Genomic DNA, 17,869 nt, shown 5'->3' with positions numbered 1-17,869 from the left:
TTTCCTCTTTGCCAGTTTTAGATGGAATCTGAGACGGAGCCTATTGAGGATGGTATAAGAACCTTATACAGCATTCATATACATGCCTTATTATGGATGGATTCTTTCTATATGTCTTCATATTCTTGTGATTCCCACTCATGCGCATAAATCTATTATTCAGCGCCTGCGCAATTGCAAAAGGAGGCACGTCATAGTGTACACATGTTGCACATGGTCTAGTTATCATGCCTTTATATAGAAGCATTATTTGTCTTTGTTGGTTACCCCTGTGGAAGCCCCTGTAGAGGGCAAACCTGACAGACACCGGCAGACCCCATTATAGTCTATGGGGGTTAGTTGGTAACTGCTTTTTTAGCAGACAGGTTCTCTGTCGTTCAGGTCTGGAGAGACAAACGTTAGTGTGAATGTAGCACAGCGTGGGGGCAAATCTTTAAAGCAAGCTCTAAAGCGTGGTCTGTTGAAGCCTGAGGTAGTCTAAAATCCACCTCCTGTTTCCTTAGAAGCTTAAGCTGGTGCTTATACCCTTCACCATGCCTTACGCCATAGCTGTGCTCAGCAGGAGTCAGTACATAGAAACCTGCATGAGGGAGAAGCCTGGAAAGCAGCCCAGTGGTCAACAAGATCCATGTTTGAGATGTACTGTATATCTCCAGATTCACTCAAATTGCCTTGGTCTGGGGTTGGCGCAGGTGGTGGAGGATGTTGGGGGTTATAATTCCACCCGTTCCATACACAATAAAACAAATGTGTGTCAAAGTCTGCATTTTAGTTGTCTCATAGCTCATTGCGGAAGTTCAGCCCAACCCCTTTCATCTTCTTCATGTATTCCTCATCAAATAGAGCATTTTGGACCACCAAGAAATGATTCCTCCAGTCACCGACTTTACCTAAAATGAAAATGGACACCACAAGGAGTTAATGATGAGCAGTTAAAGGAATATTCCTCCTACCCAACGAAACAATACGCTATAATTTCTGGCCATTTAACAGTAGTTTTTATGATAATCTCCATTGGTGGCCCAGTTCCAATCTGGGTTGACACAAGCTATGACTGTAATCCATATATAGACTACTATACACTTAGGGGGCGATCACACTAGCGTCGGTGTCCCGCTAGTGTCCTACATGTAGGTTTTTGCTGTCCGCTTGAAAAATCGGACATCTTTGTGAACGGACACTTAAGAATAGACACGGACTGTAAAAGAACGCACATGATGTCCCATTAAATCAATGCAAGATGTAACGGACACATCTAGTGTCCGACACTAATGTCCGCGCAAGATTTTGCATGGACATTAGCATCAATCATTAGCTGTCGGACACCGACGCTAGTGTGAACCCTGCCTTACATCATACTGTGTGCATTACTGTGGAGAATAATTTTGTGGACTATATGGCGGCCTATACTGAGGTTCCAGCATTATATTCATGAACCTCCCATATCAGGTTCATGTGGTGGGACAGACAAGCACGTAAGATTCTCACCTTTCCTTATGAAGGGCGATATAGACTGGTCAATTACAAATGATGGCAGGGTACTTAAGTTGGCCATTGGGTTCTCTTTCATGATATCAAATGATGTGTGGTGTTGAATGATGTCCAGAACCTCCTCAGTCAGCTCCTTGCCCAGAAATTGCGATATTTTTCTTATTTCTCGCTTTGGGTCCTGATGACAAAATTTGAAGGAAAATATAAGACAATGAGCTGAGTATCTACATATGTTATGGGGAAGTCACTGTCCTCACCTCAATCATGTCTTCATAGAAGACAAAGAGAATCTGGTGTTTGTCTTTTGCTCTCCACCATCCAATGACATGGTCAAACCAGCTGCCCCAAGGAACTGAGGAACATGATGAGGAAACAGTGAGGACCATGGCAAGCAAACACAGATGAACATGGCAAGGAAACACTGAGGAACAAGTCGAGTAAACTGTGAGGAATATGGTGAGAAATCAGTTAGGAACATAGTGCTAAAATACTAAGGAAAGAAGTAGAAGCCAAGGAAATACTGAGGAACACAGTGAAGAAACACTGAGGGACATGGTGAGGAAACAGTGAAGAACATACCAAGGAAACACGGAGGAATATACAAAGGGAACACTGAGGAACATGCTAAAGACACACTGAGGAAATGCTTAGGAACATGGTAAGAAAACAGTGAGGAACACTATGAGGACACACGGAAGAACTTGGAGAGGAAATAAAAACACTGCAGAACGAGCCACAGAAACAGAAGAACATGGGAAATAAACACTAAGGAACATGCCAAGAAAACGCTGAGGAAGTGATAAGGAACATGGTGAGGAAACACTGATGAACAGGCCAAGGAAATGTAAAGGAATATGTTGTGCAAACACTAAAGAACTTGGTTCGGAAACAAAAACAGTGAGGAAATACTAAGGAACATGATGAGGAAACACTAAAGAACTTTGTGAGGGAACAAAAACACTGAGAAACAAACCACAGTAACAAAAGAACATGGTGAGTAAACACTGAGGAACATGCCATGAAAACACTGAGGAAATCCAAAGGAACATAGGAATGAAACAGCGAATATCATGGTAAGAAAACACAGGGGAACATGATAAGGAAGACTGATTAACATGGGGAAGAAAGGCTGAAGGACTTTCTCAGAAACATGGTGAGAGACCACTGAAGAACATGGAGATGAAACTATGAATAGCATGATGAGGAACCTGGATAAGAAATACCGAGGATCATGAGGTGGAAATGGTGAGGAACATTTTGAGTAAATTAGAAGAAGCTGAGGTACATGATGGGGAAATACTGATAAATGTAATGTCCTGGTACTGCTCGTCCCATTCCCTTTAATAGTCCTTGCAGACCGAGATGGTATGGACATTTGCATATAAGATAAAGAGATTCCTCCCCCTTCATGCCTTCTATATATTTACCAGTGTTTCTATTTTACCATAGCCAGCACACAGGGGGTCTATTAATGCGCCATCTTGTGGATGTTTTTGTGAACTACACCTGCCTATACTTGCCATTGTAATTTGAGTTGCCAGTGTACAGGAATGTCCAGTATGATCAGGTGACCTTCAGGACCAATCAAGCTCCCTTGACTGGCCTGGAGGAGGAGGAGTTACAGCCCCCTCGAGGGGGGTTGGGGACCTTTTGTCTGGGTCTTTTGTGTGAAGACATCTAGACAAGACATGTGGAGCTAGCAGCACATGGAAAGCTGAAAATGGCAGCCAAGTCTCAGGGCACTCCAAACAGAGATGGCTTTTCCGCTGTACTCAAGTTTCTCCTCAGAGAGTGTTTTCCTCTGAAGCTCCAAGCCTACAAGCACTAAAGTTGACGGACCTGGTTATCCATACATCTGGGACCTCACACGTATCTCTCTATTCAAGTAAGTCTTTGGGACAAATCTATCTATCAATCTGCCCATAGCTAGTCTGGCAGAATTTGAGGGTCTCCCGCTGCTGATAATTCTATTTGCTCTTCTACATACGTGTACCCAGTTTGTTGAGGACTAACCCCCTGGATACAGGCCATCTTTACAAGTATATACAAGTTTAACTACCCAAGCAACTACTAATTAAACTATCCAAAGCATTCCTGCTCCAAGCTCCATCACCTGCTCAATTGGACACTACCTACAAAGATTGATGTATTGTATGTGAAGAATTACTCCATATGTACATTTGTATTACCTTGTCCTGCTAGTAAAAGAGCAACGGCTACCCCCGAGACCTGGTTGTCTGTTGTCATTGTCAGATATCACGTGGGGGTGGGTAGTCAGGGACATCAAAAAGGAGATTTTGTGTACATTTGGGACCCAGGGACCCCTAAAAGCCGGCCACATCTGATATATTACCGTGATACCAGCCCTGGCCCTCCTGAGTGTTACATAAACATGGTGAAGCTACAACAAGGAAATAATAAGGAACCTGGTGAGAAAAGACTTGATAACATGATGAGTCACTTGCACTCACCATTTCCAGCCAAGAACTTTGAGAAGTATTCATTCCAGGTTCCTGGGTCTGGCAACATTTTATTCATCTTCTGGAAGTAGAAGTAGGACACCATGCTGTCTTTGGCGTTCCGAGCTACATAAATTACCTGAAGAACAAAAAACATCAGTTAGGAACGAGACAAAACATTGTGCAAAGATGTTGTCAGGTCACGCTCGAATCAATTCTCAACTCTTTATGTTCACCTTGACATTCTTCTCCCAAAAAGATGGCGGAATAAGCTGTAGTGGTAAATGAGTTTTTATGATGCGCGGTGACTCCATGCCGTTAGCAGCCTCCACTCCTAAAACAGAAAGTTGTCACATTGTTGTCACCATCTTGCTGCAGAATGATGTCATTGCTGCTATTGGTTGTAGACCTGAGGCCTCCATTACCTGATGGCAGGGGTGCTGCATTTAGGTCTATGAACGGCACCTTCAAAAAGCACGGGGCCCGCATGCTTTTTTTGATGTCCCCATTCAACAATATCAGATCCATGATCTCCTGTACCCACATACTTCCTGCAACAACATATAGACCTCAGTTGATCCAAACCACAGAAAGAACTTCTACCGAAATAACCAAAAGTCTCTATCACGGTGTATTTCCCCTTTAAATCTTAAAGTGACAGCAACAACAGCATAATTCCCTCATTTTTAGTTTTGTTCAAAAACTTTTCATATTCTAGTGACACCCACTAATGTCCAGCATTTCAGTACCTCCTATGCAGGGTGTGATCTGATGCAGTTTTTTGGTCAGTTTAGATGTAGAATATCTCTGATATTCTGATATTCTGATCTCAGCTGCCACAATCTTAGACCTAAAGTTGAGAATTATTCATCAGTCTCTTCGTCAGGAGTGACTCCTGGTTCACCCAACCCCAGAAAATTCTCACTTTGGATGCATCCTCCTGAGGTTGGGTGTACATCAGATCACAAATTGGTTCGGAGAAGGTGGGGTCCATCAAACCAGAGTCTAAAGAAGTTGAAAGAAGTCAGGTTGGCCTTGATTCATTTTCGCTCCTTTCTACTCCGTTGCGAAGTCTTGGTTCATTCAGACAATCTCGCGACAGTATTCTATCTGAACGAACAGGAGATCTGTTGAGCTGCAACAGTCTTCAACCAGCATAATGAGAACCCAAATATTCTACAGTATAACAACAATATGGAGGAAAGGGGGTTCCATCAATAGAAGTAATGGCAACTCACAAAGCTGTCTCTATTCTACTCTGAATTGTTGTGGCCAAGCTCTGATGGTGGACGGCTTATCAAGTCTTTGGTCAGGGAAACTGATCTATGTCTTTACTCCGATTCCCCTCATCCCCCAAAGTTCTGGAGGAGATCTGCCTCGAGAAGGTGGAGGCTATAGAAATTCTTCCGTTTAGGCCCCTGGGAGCTTGACTCACTCTCACAATGAGTCTTTTGAGAGACAGGTTCTGAAAGTTTCCAAAGTCAAGGAATCTTCTTTCCCAGAATGGAGTGTGCCATGGAGACTGACCGGGAGATCCGATCTAATTGGTATATCCTGTAAAAGCTCAAATGGTGGCAGCATCAAAGCAGAGAAGACCACCGAGAGATCCCATGTGGGAGATGGCAACTGGGTTCAGGTTCCTCAGAGTCTTGAAGGTCTTTATTAAATGCTGGTCAAAGAATTCAATCTGTAGTTATGCATTCAGCGTTGTGAACTGCGTCAGGGTATTTATCTTGAAACCCTCATTGAAACCCTCTTGAAGAAATTGATGACGAGTGTGTCATGTTTGGAGCACCAGGAGTTAAAAAATTGACCATATCCTGTTATAAACTTTCACCGTGGATGACTTTCTGGCACGCAGAGTGTTGACATAAGCGTTGACATAAGCGAGTGAGCTGCAAGCCCTGTCCTGTAAAGAGCTTTACCTTAGGAACCTGGGGGATTGCCTGCTGTTAATAACTGTGCCCAGGTATACCTCCCTTTAATTTGTTTGTATTGCTTGCATCAGAATACATTGTGTCCTACTCTGTGTTCTATATATGCCTGGGGTCTGATTGCTTAATTGTTTATTTAACTACTGCTTAATTAACCTGTTTCTATGTGGTTGTACCTCGGGAACCATAACCCATGTGTATTGCGTTGCCTCCAACTACAGGAAATAAAAATTTTGATGAGTTAAATTTTCATGATATGCCGCATTATTACCCGTATAAGCAGGCATTGTTACCCATTACTCCACACTGTCTTTTTGTGTTTTAAATAGCTTTTAATTAGTCTTGTGGTTTGGTATATATTGGATTGATTAATAAAGATTGATTTATTTACATTTGATTACTAATTATTGTGTTTTTGGGGAATAATGATTAGTTTTCAGTATTTCAGGTTCCCTAATTTTTTTAGGGTTAAAAATCAATTGATTTATTATGAAACTTGTTATCTTTTTTTTTGCTGATTTGTATGATCTGTCATTCAGAAGTTAAGGAAAACGGCAGCACAACCCTGTGGGAGCTGTAATGGCGGCCATATTAGTTGTCACTCAAATTTCCAGGATAAAATTGTGAACGATCAGACAGAAGACTAGGCTTGCTATGGAGGGGTTGCAGCACTGAACTGCTGCATACTAAATGCCTGCAGTCACCACTAAGGGGAGCTCCTTGTATACAGATTTATGCAGCCCCCATTGAGATCAGTACTAGCTGTACACACACATAGTGGTGGATACAAGTAGCCATAAACCAGGGCTCTGCTATACAGATATATTACAGTGGAATGTTAGACACAATGTTGTCGTAGCTGTCACGGTAAGGACGGGACCTTCTCTGAGCACTCCCAAGCTGTCTGACTACATTTTTTTTTAATGTAGATTGTGAGCCCCTATCGCTATGTCTTTGGAGTATGTGAGGAAATCCACGAAAACAAAGGGAGAATATACAAACTCCTTGCAGATGTTGTCTCTGGGAGGATTCGAACCCAGGACTCCAGTGCTGCAAGGCTGCATTGCTAACCACTGAGCCACCATGTTGCCCCTTGTCTGACTACATTTGTGTTGTCAGGAGTGTTGCTCACCTGCTTTGGGAAACGATGCGATCAGGATATCGTCTTCTCGTGCCTGGAAGTTCTGGATCTTGTCCCAGATGTCACAGGTGGTTTGAAGGAGCGGAATATCCTGGACCACCCCCATTTTATGTTTCATGTTCTTCAGCCCCCCCACCAATTTCTGAAATAATCCTAGCTCCATCCTGGGACTTGGACGCTACAGATATGCTAACAATTCCACCTTGAATAAAAACTTCCTTCAAGGGCTGGCTCTTACAAGTGATGATTCATCTCACAGTGTCTCTCCCCTTTCCCGCCCCTCCGTCGGTTTTTCGACCTGCTGATCGCCCCCAGGGTCTCCACTGCGCATCTCGTATATATTTGTTTTATTAATTCCGTTCCTTAATCTTATTATTTGGGTATTCTTCTATTTTTATCCCTAAATGCCATGTCACTTAAAGGGGGCGCATCACATCTGCGGGGACAAGGGCAGAGCATGTTAAGGTCATGACCTCAACATATAATTTTTTTGCGACAAGTTCTGCCATCAACCCTCCTTACAACATTGGCGAATATGTGTAGATAGGTAAAGAGAATCACCCTAAAATATCGATATATGAAATGTGACACTACCCCAAAGAGCCTTTCTGGAGGGACCATTGTTGTAGTGCACATCAGTTTGCTAGGAGACCTGTAATATGACACTAAGGGGCACCATTTTTCTCAGTTGAGTATTTTTTGGGGACATTTATGGCAGTACACAGCCAGTTGCAAGGAGACAAGCGGTTCTGTAATACGACATCAATATAGGATCGTCTATATTAGGGGAGTGTTTTAGGGGGGATATTTATTGTAGCACACCTGGTTGCTCAGAGACAAGAGGTGCTGTAATATGGCACCAGAGGGGACCCTGTTTCTCCTGGGGACACTTATTGTAGGGCACACCAGGTTGCTAGGAGATAGGAAGACCCATAATGAGAGACCAGAGTGGGACCATCTACCACAATTTTGGGTTTTTGAAGGGAATCTTATGGTAGGACACTCCAGGTTGCTAGGAGCCGGGAGGTTCTGGCCTCCATGTTTGAATCATGTCCATTAAGTACTGCAGATGAATGCGTAATAAAGACAGTAAACCGCACCATGTCATTGTCATCTCATTATATATGTACGGCACGGAGCTACCAAGGGGCTACCAAGAGGCCCCCTGATGAGGTCGGAGAAAAAAGAAGACACTCTTCTGCTCCTCCAAAAGATCAATAGTGTATGAGAGATCTGGACTCAGAAATAAAAGAGGGTATCAAGACTGGAAAGAGAGATGGAAGTTCCAGCATTATAGTCACAAACCAAGATGCTCAAGATCCACACCTCTCCCATATTATGTCCTTGAAATATGGCAGGACAGTCCATCACATAATATTCTCACCTTTACTCATGAAGGTTGAGATGGACTGGTCAGGACACTGAAGTTGGCCTTGAGGTTCTCCTCCATGGTGTCAAGACGTGTGGTGTTGAATAATATCCAGAACCCCTTCATTCAACCCTTGCCCAGAAATTGTGATATTTTCCTTATTTCTCTCTTTGGGTTCCGGTGACAAAATTTGGAGGAAAATATAAGACACCGAGGTGAGTGTTCATATATGTTAAGTGGAAGTCATTGATGATGTCTTCATAATAGATATAGAGGTTCTAGTGTTTGTCTTTTGTTTCCCATCATCCTAGGACTTAGTCAAACCCACTGCCCCAAGAACCTAAAAGATGGGCAAATAGTTAGGAACACGAACATGGTGAGAACATGATAAGGAAGGAATAGAGAAGGATGGAGGAATGTGATGGGGAAACACTAGGGACCATGGTAAGGAAATACCAAGGAGCATGGTGAGGAAATATGAAGACACATGGTTAGGAAATACAGAAAAACATGATGAAAAAATACTAAAGAACATGGAAAGGAAATAAGGAACATAGTGAGGAAATAAGGAAAATCATGGTTGTTGGAATCATTTTTACATTATATCACAAATAGTATTAATAATAGTTAGGATAAACAGAATCAATATTACAGATACTTGTGTTAGTGCTGAGAACAGATGTTTGGAAGGGAGATGGAGTAGAGGACATTCCTGGAATTCACCAGTTTCTGATTAATAAGAATGTAACCACTTTTTATCTATATTATGCTTAGATTTCAGTTGTGTCCACCCAGACAACTTATTGTAACTCATCCAAGGGTGCAAAAGAACCTTGAATCCATCTACTTAGTTTCTGATTGTGATGAGAAGTACAAGACATTGAATGACCGGCAAGACGCTAAGAAACTGACTATAAAAAAGTACCCCTGTGGTCTCCCTTCAGACAACAATGACCACAGCACCTTTGTCCATATATTGTGTTGTCTCCTTGTTAACAAGCAAATAAACAGCCTGCCTTTATTTTAGATGATCAACTGCTGTGCCTCCTTTGATAGATGCAGAAATTCTCCTGACAATGGTAAGGAAATACTGAAGAACATGATAAAAAATACTGATGAACCTGGTGAAGAAAAACTGAAGATCATCATGATAAAATACTGAGGAACATGGTGAGAAAATAGTGAAAAACATGATGAGCAAATAAGGAAGAACATGGTGAGGAAACAATGAAAATCATGAAAACAATGAAAATCATGATGAGGAACATAGTGATGAAACATAGTGAGGAACATAGTGATGGAACCGTAAGACCGGTTGTAGATGACCATGTGCTTCCGGCCAGCCATGAATTAAAGGCAAGGGCGACGCACGGGGGACACGTGGCCACTTTCATTAAATCAGTAGGAACCACGGAAGCGTGGCCGCATAATTGGACAGGAATAGGACTTGTTCTATATTTTGTGACCCGCACACGTGACCGTGTATTCCCAATAATAATGGGTCAGTCTGCTATCCAGGCAAAACACAGATAGCAAACTGATCTCAGCCACAGTTGTCTGCAAGAGGCCTTAAGAACATGGTGAGGAAAAACTGGGGAATATTGTGAGGAAATGCTTGGGAGATAGTAAGGAAAGTGGTAGGGAAACAGGGGCATTGCGAAAAAAACAGTGAGGAACATCGTAGGTAAATACTGAGGAAAACTCAGTGAGGAAACATGGTGAGGAGTTACCAAGAAACTTGTTGAAAAAGTTTGAGCAATTTGATGGAGAAACATGGTGAGAAAATGCTGACAAACATGGTGAGGAAATAATGAGGAACATGTGAGAAAACAGTATGTAACATGGAGAGGAAAGGCTGAGTAACATGGCGATGGAATTGTGAGGAACATTAGTAACATGGGGAACAAAAGCTGAGGATCATTAATGGAAAATAGTGAGAACATTGTGAGGAAAACTGAGGAATATAGTGAGGAAACACTGAAGGACATGGCGAGTTTATAGTGTTGCTTGGTTGCAGACGCCAACCTTCTATCTGTCTGCCTTAACTCTCTTCCAGGCCATGGTTGCTCTGCTCAAATCACTGCCTATACATTGTATGTACTATTTAAGAAAATGTAGAAGTCTGTTCCAAGTTACTCCTCTGAACATGCATGCTATTTAAGGCACCTTTCCTTTTACATGGTTCCTATGGTTCTGTATCTCCAGATTACCTGTGTTTGACCTCTCCTAGTCTTACCTTCATCAAATCCTGTTCCACCTGTTCTTATTGCAGGATTATCAAATTGAACAAACCCACGTCACTGCCAGTTACCTTCGTCTTATCTGCATTTCTTGATCTACATGGATCTACTGTCAATGATGAGGAACATGGTAAAGAAATGGGGAGAAATGTAGTTTGAAATTGAAGTATATGTTGTGAAAACAGTGAGGAATATGGTGGAAATGCTGAGGAACATGGTAGGAGATGCTGAGGAATAAGGTGGAAATGCTGAGGAACATGGTAGAAGATGCTGAGGAACATGGTAGGAGATGCTGAGGAACATGGTAGGAGGTGCTGAGGACCATGGTTGGAACACATAGAGGTATGTAACAGTAACTTCCGTCTTATTCCCTGATTTCAGTATTCCTTGAATTTATTTCAGCGTCTCCTGATTGACAATGTTGTATATCAATCCATATTACTATGTATTGTACTGTCCCTTTAAAGATGTTATAAGTCCCTTGCGCTGTGGCGGGGTGTGACCTGGTGCAGCTGGCACTGCTGGGAATGGTGTGGACAATGTATAACCAGTATGGTGATGAGGTAACCGGTCAGATTATCTCAGGAGATCCTTTTCTGTCTCCTCTGAACCCATTTTTAAGATGTCACCGATATCAGGTTCTACAGCCGTGACCATAGAAAAGCACAATGGGGGGGGGGGGGGGGGCACATAGTTTACTGAGGATTACAGGATTGTGTCTGAGTACAATACATTTGCTATACCACACCCAGCTTTCCCAGCCTTGCGAATGGCACATCTGTCCAGTTATAATGAAATATATGCCCTTAGCAAACGTGTCAGTCAGGAGTTAGAGAAAGCTGGGGCACAAGCCTGTGGGAGCTGTAAAGGCAGCCATAATAGTCATCACCCAACTTCTCAGCATGCATTTTTGAATAATCAGTCAGAGGGGGACAACCTCTGCTTTCCTAGGCACTGGAGCTGAGCTGCTGTATCTAATCCTACCATGTGTGATACTGTCTGCTGAGCTGCTGTATCTAATCCTACCATGTGTGATACTGTCTGCTGAGCTGCTGTAGCTAATCCTATCATTTGCGATACTGTCTGCTGAGCTGTGTATCTAATCCTATCATGTGTGATACTGTCTGCTGAGCTGTGTATCTAATCCTATCATGTGTGATACTGCCTGCTGAGCTGTGTATCTAATCCTATCATGTGTGATACTGTCTGCTGAGCTGTGTATCTAATCCTATTATGTGTGATACTGTCTGCTGAGATCTATGTAGTGTTTGTTACCACTTGCTCATCGTTTGGGGCAAATCCTTGAAGTGCAAATAAGGACACAGGTACGAATAGTTAAACCTTTATTTTCCGTTGATATCTGAGGTAGTCTGAAATTGTTCGTTTCTGATCCGAGTCTCATATTGATGCTTTGTGGCTTCACCATTCTTTATACTGCAGCTTTCTTTACTCAGATACTTATGCCCAGCTGGATGTCAGAGCATGGGGAGGAGCAAGTCCAAAATGATTCTAAATCTACAAGTAAACCATTGGTAATAAAAGTAAGATTATCCGGAAACTGCTGGCCATAGATGGAGGGGGAGGAGCTTCATTCAGAGGAGGAGGAGTTTAATTAAGAGGAGGTACTTCAATAAGGGGAGGAGCCTGGAGAATGGCGTTATGGTCATCCATCCCAATGATCAAATAGATCCACCATAGAGTTGTATCTCTCCAGACTCAATGACTTTGCCTTGGTGTGGAGTTGGAGTGGTAGATGGAGCATGTTGGGGGGGTTATAATTCCACCCGTTTCATACACAATATAACAAACGTGTGTCAGAGCAGCCATTTTAGTTTGTCTCATAGCTCGGTGCGGAAGTTGAGCCCGCTCCCCTCCATCCTCTTCTTGTATACTTCATCGAATAGTGTATTTTGGGTCACCAAGAAATGATTCTTCCAGTCACCAACTTTACCTGTCATGAAAATGGACACAATGAGGGGTTAATAATGAGTAATTAAAGGTATATCCCATTACAGATATAATGCTATAATCCTAGTCCATGTAAAAAGCTGGGCTGCTCAGTCACAGATACTGATGGTGGGCAATACCGTTCCTATAGGGGTGATCACAGGCTGTAACTGTAATACATGTATAGACTGTTACACATATACATCCTCATGTGTACATTACTGTGGAGGATGTGGCGGGGTATATGTCAGTCTATACTGATGTTCTGGCATTAGGTTCATGAAAGTTGGCATTTTAGATTCTCACCTTTCCTTATGAAGGACGAGACGGACTGGTCAAATACAAATGATGGCAGGACGCTGAAATTGGTCATTGGGTTCTCCTTCATGGCATTGAATGACGTGTGGTGTTGAATAATATCCAGAACTTCTTCGGTCAACTCCTTGCCTAGAAATTTTGATATTTTTCTTATTTCTCTCCTTGGGTCCTGGTGACACAATTTATAGGAAAATATAAGACGCTGAGCTGATTGTTCATGTTCGTTATGTGGAAGTCACTGTCCTCACCTCGATCATGTCTTCATAGAAGACATAGAGAATCTGGTGTTCGTCTTTTGCTTTCCACCATCCGATGACATGGTCAAACCAACTTCCCCAAGGAACTGAAAGAAGGGAACAAAATCAGGAACATGGCGAGGAAATGCTAAGGAAGGAGTTACGAAAGAATGAGGAATAAATTGGGCAAATTATGAGGGTAAGATGAGGAACTGCTCAGGATCGTGGATAGGAAGTAGTGAAAAACAGGGTGAGGAAATAAGAAGAGATATGGTGAAGAAGTAATGAGAAACAATGTGAGAAACAGTGAGGAAGATGGTGAGGAAACAGTGAGGAAGATGGTGAGGAGACAGTGAGGAACATCGTAAGGAAATGCTGAGGAACATGGTGAGGAAACAGTGAGAAAGATGGTGAGGAAACAGTGAGGAAGATGGTGAGGAGACAGTGAGGAACATCGTAAGGAAATGCTGAGGAACATGGTGAGGAAACAGTGAGAAAGATGGTGAGGAAACAGTGAGGAAGATGGTGAGGAAACAGTGAGGAAGATGGTGAGGAAACAGTGAGGAACATCGTAAGGAAATGCTGAGGAACATGGTGAGAAAACAGTGAGGAAAATGATGAGGAAACAGTGAGGAAGATGATGAGGAAACAGTGAGGAACAAGGCAAAGAAATGCTGAGAGAAAAGTGGGGAAAATAATAAATAAATGATAAACATATTGAGAGGACAATGAGGAACATCGTGATGAAATGTTTATAAACATGGTAAGGAAACAGTGAAGAACATGGTGAGGAGGCAGCGAAGAAATGATAAGGAACAAATTAAGAAAGATTGGGCAATAGAGGGGGGGGGATGATGTGAGGATCACAATTGGGAAATAACAAAAACATTGTGAGGAAGAGCTGAGCAAAATTGTGAGGAACCACTGAGGAACATGGTAAGACAGGTATCCACTCTCTGCCTTGATACTACTATTATAAGGTTGTGACGTTTGTGTTACAGTCCTTACCTGTAGGGTGCAATGGCCCTATAAGAAGCTACAATCCTTGCAGTCTGTTCCCAGATAATATCCTGCAAGGGTGGGCTATTTAAGAGCATCTTCACCCACAGGAATATGTCTGATCAGTAAGGTTCCTAGCTTAAAGATCCCGAGAATGTGAATCCCAAACGCTGCATTTTCCAGTGTACCCGTGTTTGACCCTTAGCTTGTTATCTCACTTTGAACCTGTTTCGCCTGCCCTGCCCTTAGTACCTCATAAATCCTGCTGAATGAACTGGCCTGCCTTAATCTCACTTCACCCTTTAACCATTTCTATGCCTGTCCCGCTGTCCTATGCAGTGGCATCTCTTGACTCAATTGGGTCAACGTATCGTGACCACTACACCAGGTTGCTACCTCTAGGAGTAGAGTCCAGATCCTCATACAGGGGTTAAAAGATGAATACCAGGGGACCACTTAGACAATGGCCTCAGGTGTAGTCAAAATCAAACCAATGTTTGACATGGTGGGTTCACATTTGCTGCGTTAGGCCCAGTTCCCACGGAGTAACGTGCCGCTCATTCTGACACGTAAACACTCAGAGTGAGGCACTTCAAAACAGATCCCATTGACTTCAATGGGTGCCGTCTTACACGCACTACACATTGAAATCAATGGGAGGCTTTTTAACCCATTGATTTCAATGTATAGCGCGTGAAAGACGCCACCCATTGAAGTCAATGGGATCTGTTTTGAAGTGCCTCACTCTGAGTGTTTACGTGTCAGAATGAGCGGTGCGTTACTCCGTGGGAACGGGGTCTTACATGAAAACAGTGGAGAAATGATGTGGAACATGGTGAGGAAATATTGAAAACAGTGAGGAAATGATAACGAAAGAGTAAGAAAACAGTAAGGATCATTGAAGAAGTGGTGAGGAAACTTAGAAATGCAAGCTGTATATAGCAACATTGGAAACACCGAGGAATATGGAAGGGAATGAAAGAATTTGATGAGGAAACAGTAAAGAACATGGTGAAGAAATGAGGCGGAACATTGTTATGAAAGACTGGGAGCATGGTGAGGAAATGATGAGGAATATGATGAGGAAATATGAAGGAACATGGTGATGAATCATGGAGAACATGTTGAGGAAAGAATAAGAAATATAGCGAGTAAAAAGATTGAGGAATATGGTGAATTAACTATTGAGCAAAACAAACATGGTTGGAAAGCAGTTAGAAGGTGGTGAATATGGAATGAAGAAAGTAATAAGAAAATGGTAAGCAGACGCCGAGGAACACGATGACGAAAGGCCGAGGAACACAATGACGAAAGGCTGAGACTGAGTAACATTGTGAGAAAATTATGAGGAACATGGTGTAGAAAGCTAAGGAGCATGGTAGGGAAACCTATGAAGAACACTGTGACAAAATGAAGAGAAGTATGAGCAGGAATATGGTGAGGAAACAACAAAGCACTGTATATGGTTAGGACTTAGGACCTCGGTGACAAAGTGAGAAAGCATGATGGAAAAGCCTGAAGAACAAGTGGTGTGTCTTTTTCTCACCATTTCCAGCCGTGAATGCTGAGAAGTATTCATTCCAGGTCCCAGGATCTGGCAGACCCTTGTTCATCCTCTGGAAGTAGAAATAGGACACCATGCAGTCTTTGGCGTTCCGAGCTACATAAATTACCTGTGAGAAGGAGAAAAAAAAAAAACATAAGTTAGAGACCAGGACAAAACATTGTCCAAAGACGACATCTTTAGGCCATCTTTTGGGTTTCCCATTAGAACTAGAAGATACGCAAGATGAACCATGGCATCACTTATGATGGTGGATTTTGGAGGTCACCTCAATGTACTCGGACCATTTCTAAACTAATAAGATACAGTGTCAAGCCTTTACTCTGACCACATGGACATTGAGAAGACTCGAGGTCACATGGATGATGATCCAGGTATTTTTACCTTGACATTCTTCTCCCAAAAAGATGGTGGCATAAGCTGTATTGGAAAATGAGTTTTTATGAGGCGCGGTGACTCCATGACATCAGCGGCGTCCACTCCTAAAACAGATAGAGATCAGACAGAGATGACATCTTTGTTACAGTAGAACATTATTGCTACTAATAGTTGTAGGTCAGAGGTCTCCTATACCTGACACCATTGGCTTTGCATTTAGGTCTATGAAGGGCACCTTGATAAAGCACGGAGCCCGCATGCTCTTCTCTACGTCTCCGTTTAGCATTATTAGGTCCACAATCTCCTGCATCCATGTAGTTCCTGTAAAAACACAAACACTTGAGCTGATCTTCTACAACCAACCAAAAAATCTATTACAGTGCATTTCCCCTTTAAATCTTAAAGTGACAGTAACTAGAGTATAATTCCCTAATTCCTAGAAATTTTTAAGTAGGTTATTTGAGTGAAACCCACCAATGGCTGCCATGACAGCACCAGCATATATCATGTCATATTACTATGTATGGTACCGTCCCTTTAAATATCTTACAAGGCTCTTGCAGTGTGCTGGGGTGTGACCTGGTACAGCTGGCACTGCTGGTAATGGAGTAGCAATGAGGTAACCGGTTGGATTTTCTCCTCTGAACCCATTATTAAGATACCGTCACCCGTATCAGGTTCCTGAGAGCTTCATCCGAGATCGTATAAAGCCACAATGAGGGGGAGGGGGCTGATAGTTTACTAAGGATTACAGGATTATACCCAATTACAATACATTTGATATACAACACCCAGCTTTTCCAGTCTCCTGAATGGCGCATGAGTCTAGGTATAATAAAATGGAGTAACAGATGCTTTCAATGATTATGAAGCAGATGTTTTTTTGCTCTTGGCGGGATTTGAACACCAGGACTCCAGTGCTGCAAGGTTGCAATGCTAACCACTGAGCCACCATGTGGCCCCTGATTACAAAGCCCATTTTCACTGAGATCATGGGGGCAACTGATGGATGATGTAAGGACATTTGGAAAACTGTCATTGATGCTGTCATTCTGCGCACACACCCCCCCCCCCCCCCCCCAATACTGGTGTAGCAGGACGGGGCTCATTCTGTGCATCTCCCCCCACACACACACCCGTCTGAGTACACTTGTGTTGCCAGGACCCTCACTCACCTGCTTTAGGATAGGTAGCGATCAGGATATCGTCTTCTCGCGCTTGGAAGTTGCAGATCTTCTCCCAGATGTCAATAGTGCTTTCGGGCAGCATGATACCCTGGATCTCCCCCATTTTAAGGTGTATGGTCTTCATCTCCTCTTCTAATTTCTCCAATAATTTTGGATCCATCCTGGGGTCACGGAGTAAGTTTAGTTGTTAAAAAAATTGTTATAACGAGTTCCTGGGATGGTGATCCAGGTGATAGGTGTAATGACCTGCCAGAAATGACTGCGGCGTCCTCTCCTCCGTGCTCCTGTTCCACTTTCGTTGTAGTAATTCTGCTTGAATAGAATTTCCAGTTCCCTCCTAATTTTTGGCCCCCTCTGTAGCTCCGCCCAGGACTCCGCACTCAGCCCCTCCCCTTCTTGCCAAATTCTTGGCTTTGCCCTTATCCAGTCCTGCCATAGCACTTTGTTTTATTGGACTGCACTTAATTAACTGTTTGTTACCTGCCTGTCTCCTGAGTTACATCCAAAGCTGCAGCCCTATTTCTCAGACTTTCTTATTCATATTAATTGACGGCAAATTTCACCCAGCTTTCCCAGATACAGCAAGTAATCTAGCTATGCTCCTGG

The 17,869-nt window shown here is 42.8% G+C and overlaps 2 protein-coding genes across 3 annotated transcripts; both read right to left on the bottom strand.

Moving 5' to 3' along the window:
* Positions 1-777: 777 nt before the first annotated feature.
* On the bottom strand, positions 778-7,188 carry LOC142216922 (sulfotransferase 1C4-like). Of its 2 annotated transcripts, none has more exons than XM_075285033.1 (7): positions 7,017-7,188; positions 4,376-4,501; positions 4,187-4,284; positions 3,963-4,089; positions 1,749-1,843; positions 1,489-1,669; positions 778-890 (listed from the first exon to the last, which is right to left on the bottom strand). In XM_075285033.1, exons 1-7 carry the CDS (start codon positions 7,186-7,188, stop codon positions 778-780), a joined length of 912 nt encoding a protein of 303 aa, XP_075141134.1. The 2 variants fall into 2 exon arrangements, with proteins under 2 accessions (XP_075141134.1, XP_075141135.1); XM_075285034.1 differs by having other exon boundaries at positions 4,187-4,281; positions 7,017-7,131.
* Positions 7,189-11,997: 4,809 nt separating this feature from the next.
* Positions 11,998-17,555, bottom strand: LOC142216891 (sulfotransferase 1C2-like). Its single transcript, XM_075284990.1, has 7 exons — positions 17,252-17,555; positions 16,272-16,397; positions 16,083-16,180; positions 15,681-15,807; positions 13,148-13,242; positions 12,888-13,068; positions 11,998-12,585 (listed from the first exon to the last, which is right to left on the bottom strand). The coding sequence occupies exons 1-7, from the start codon at positions 17,421-17,423 to the stop codon at positions 12,473-12,475; spliced, it is 912 nt and encodes a 303-aa protein (XP_075141091.1). The 5' UTR covers positions 17,424-17,555; the 3' UTR covers positions 11,998-12,472.
* Between the last annotated feature and the right edge of the window lie 314 nt (positions 17,556-17,869).

This window comes from Leptodactylus fuscus, chromosome 8 (genome assembly GCF_031893055.1).
Source record: "Leptodactylus fuscus isolate aLepFus1 chromosome 8, aLepFus1.hap2, whole genome shotgun sequence".
Lineage (NCBI taxonomy): Eukaryota > Metazoa > Chordata > Amphibia > Anura > Leptodactylidae > Leptodactylus > Leptodactylus fuscus.
The sequence above is the reverse complement of the archived record's forward strand: the minus strand, read 5'-3'. Positions and strand labels throughout refer to the sequence as shown.

Coding starts and splice junctions, on each gene's coding strand:
- LOC142216891 (XM_075284990.1), bottom strand. CDS start 17,423: ATGGATCCAAAATTATTGGAGAAATTAGAAGAGGAGATGAAGACCATA. Junction 16,181..16,271: donor TGCAAAGCCAATGGTGTCAG/GTATAGGAGACC, acceptor TATCTGTTTTAG/GAGTGGACGCCGCTGATGTC. Junction 13,243..15,680: donor AGCATTCACGGCTGGAAATG/GTGAGAAAAAGA, acceptor CCCTTCTTTCAG/TTCCTTGGGGAAGTTGGTTT.
- LOC142216922 (XM_075285033.1), bottom strand. CDS start 7,188: ATGGAGCTAGGATTATTTCAGAAATTGGTGGGGGGGCTGAAGAACATG. Junction 4,285..4,375: donor TGCAGCACCCCTGCCATCAG/GTAATGGAGGCC, acceptor TTTCTGTTTTAG/GAGTGGAGGCTGCTAACGGC. Junction 1,844..3,962: donor AAAGTTCTTGGCTGGAAATG/GTGAGTGCAAGT, acceptor CATGTTCCTCAG/TTCCTTGGGGCAGCTGGTTT.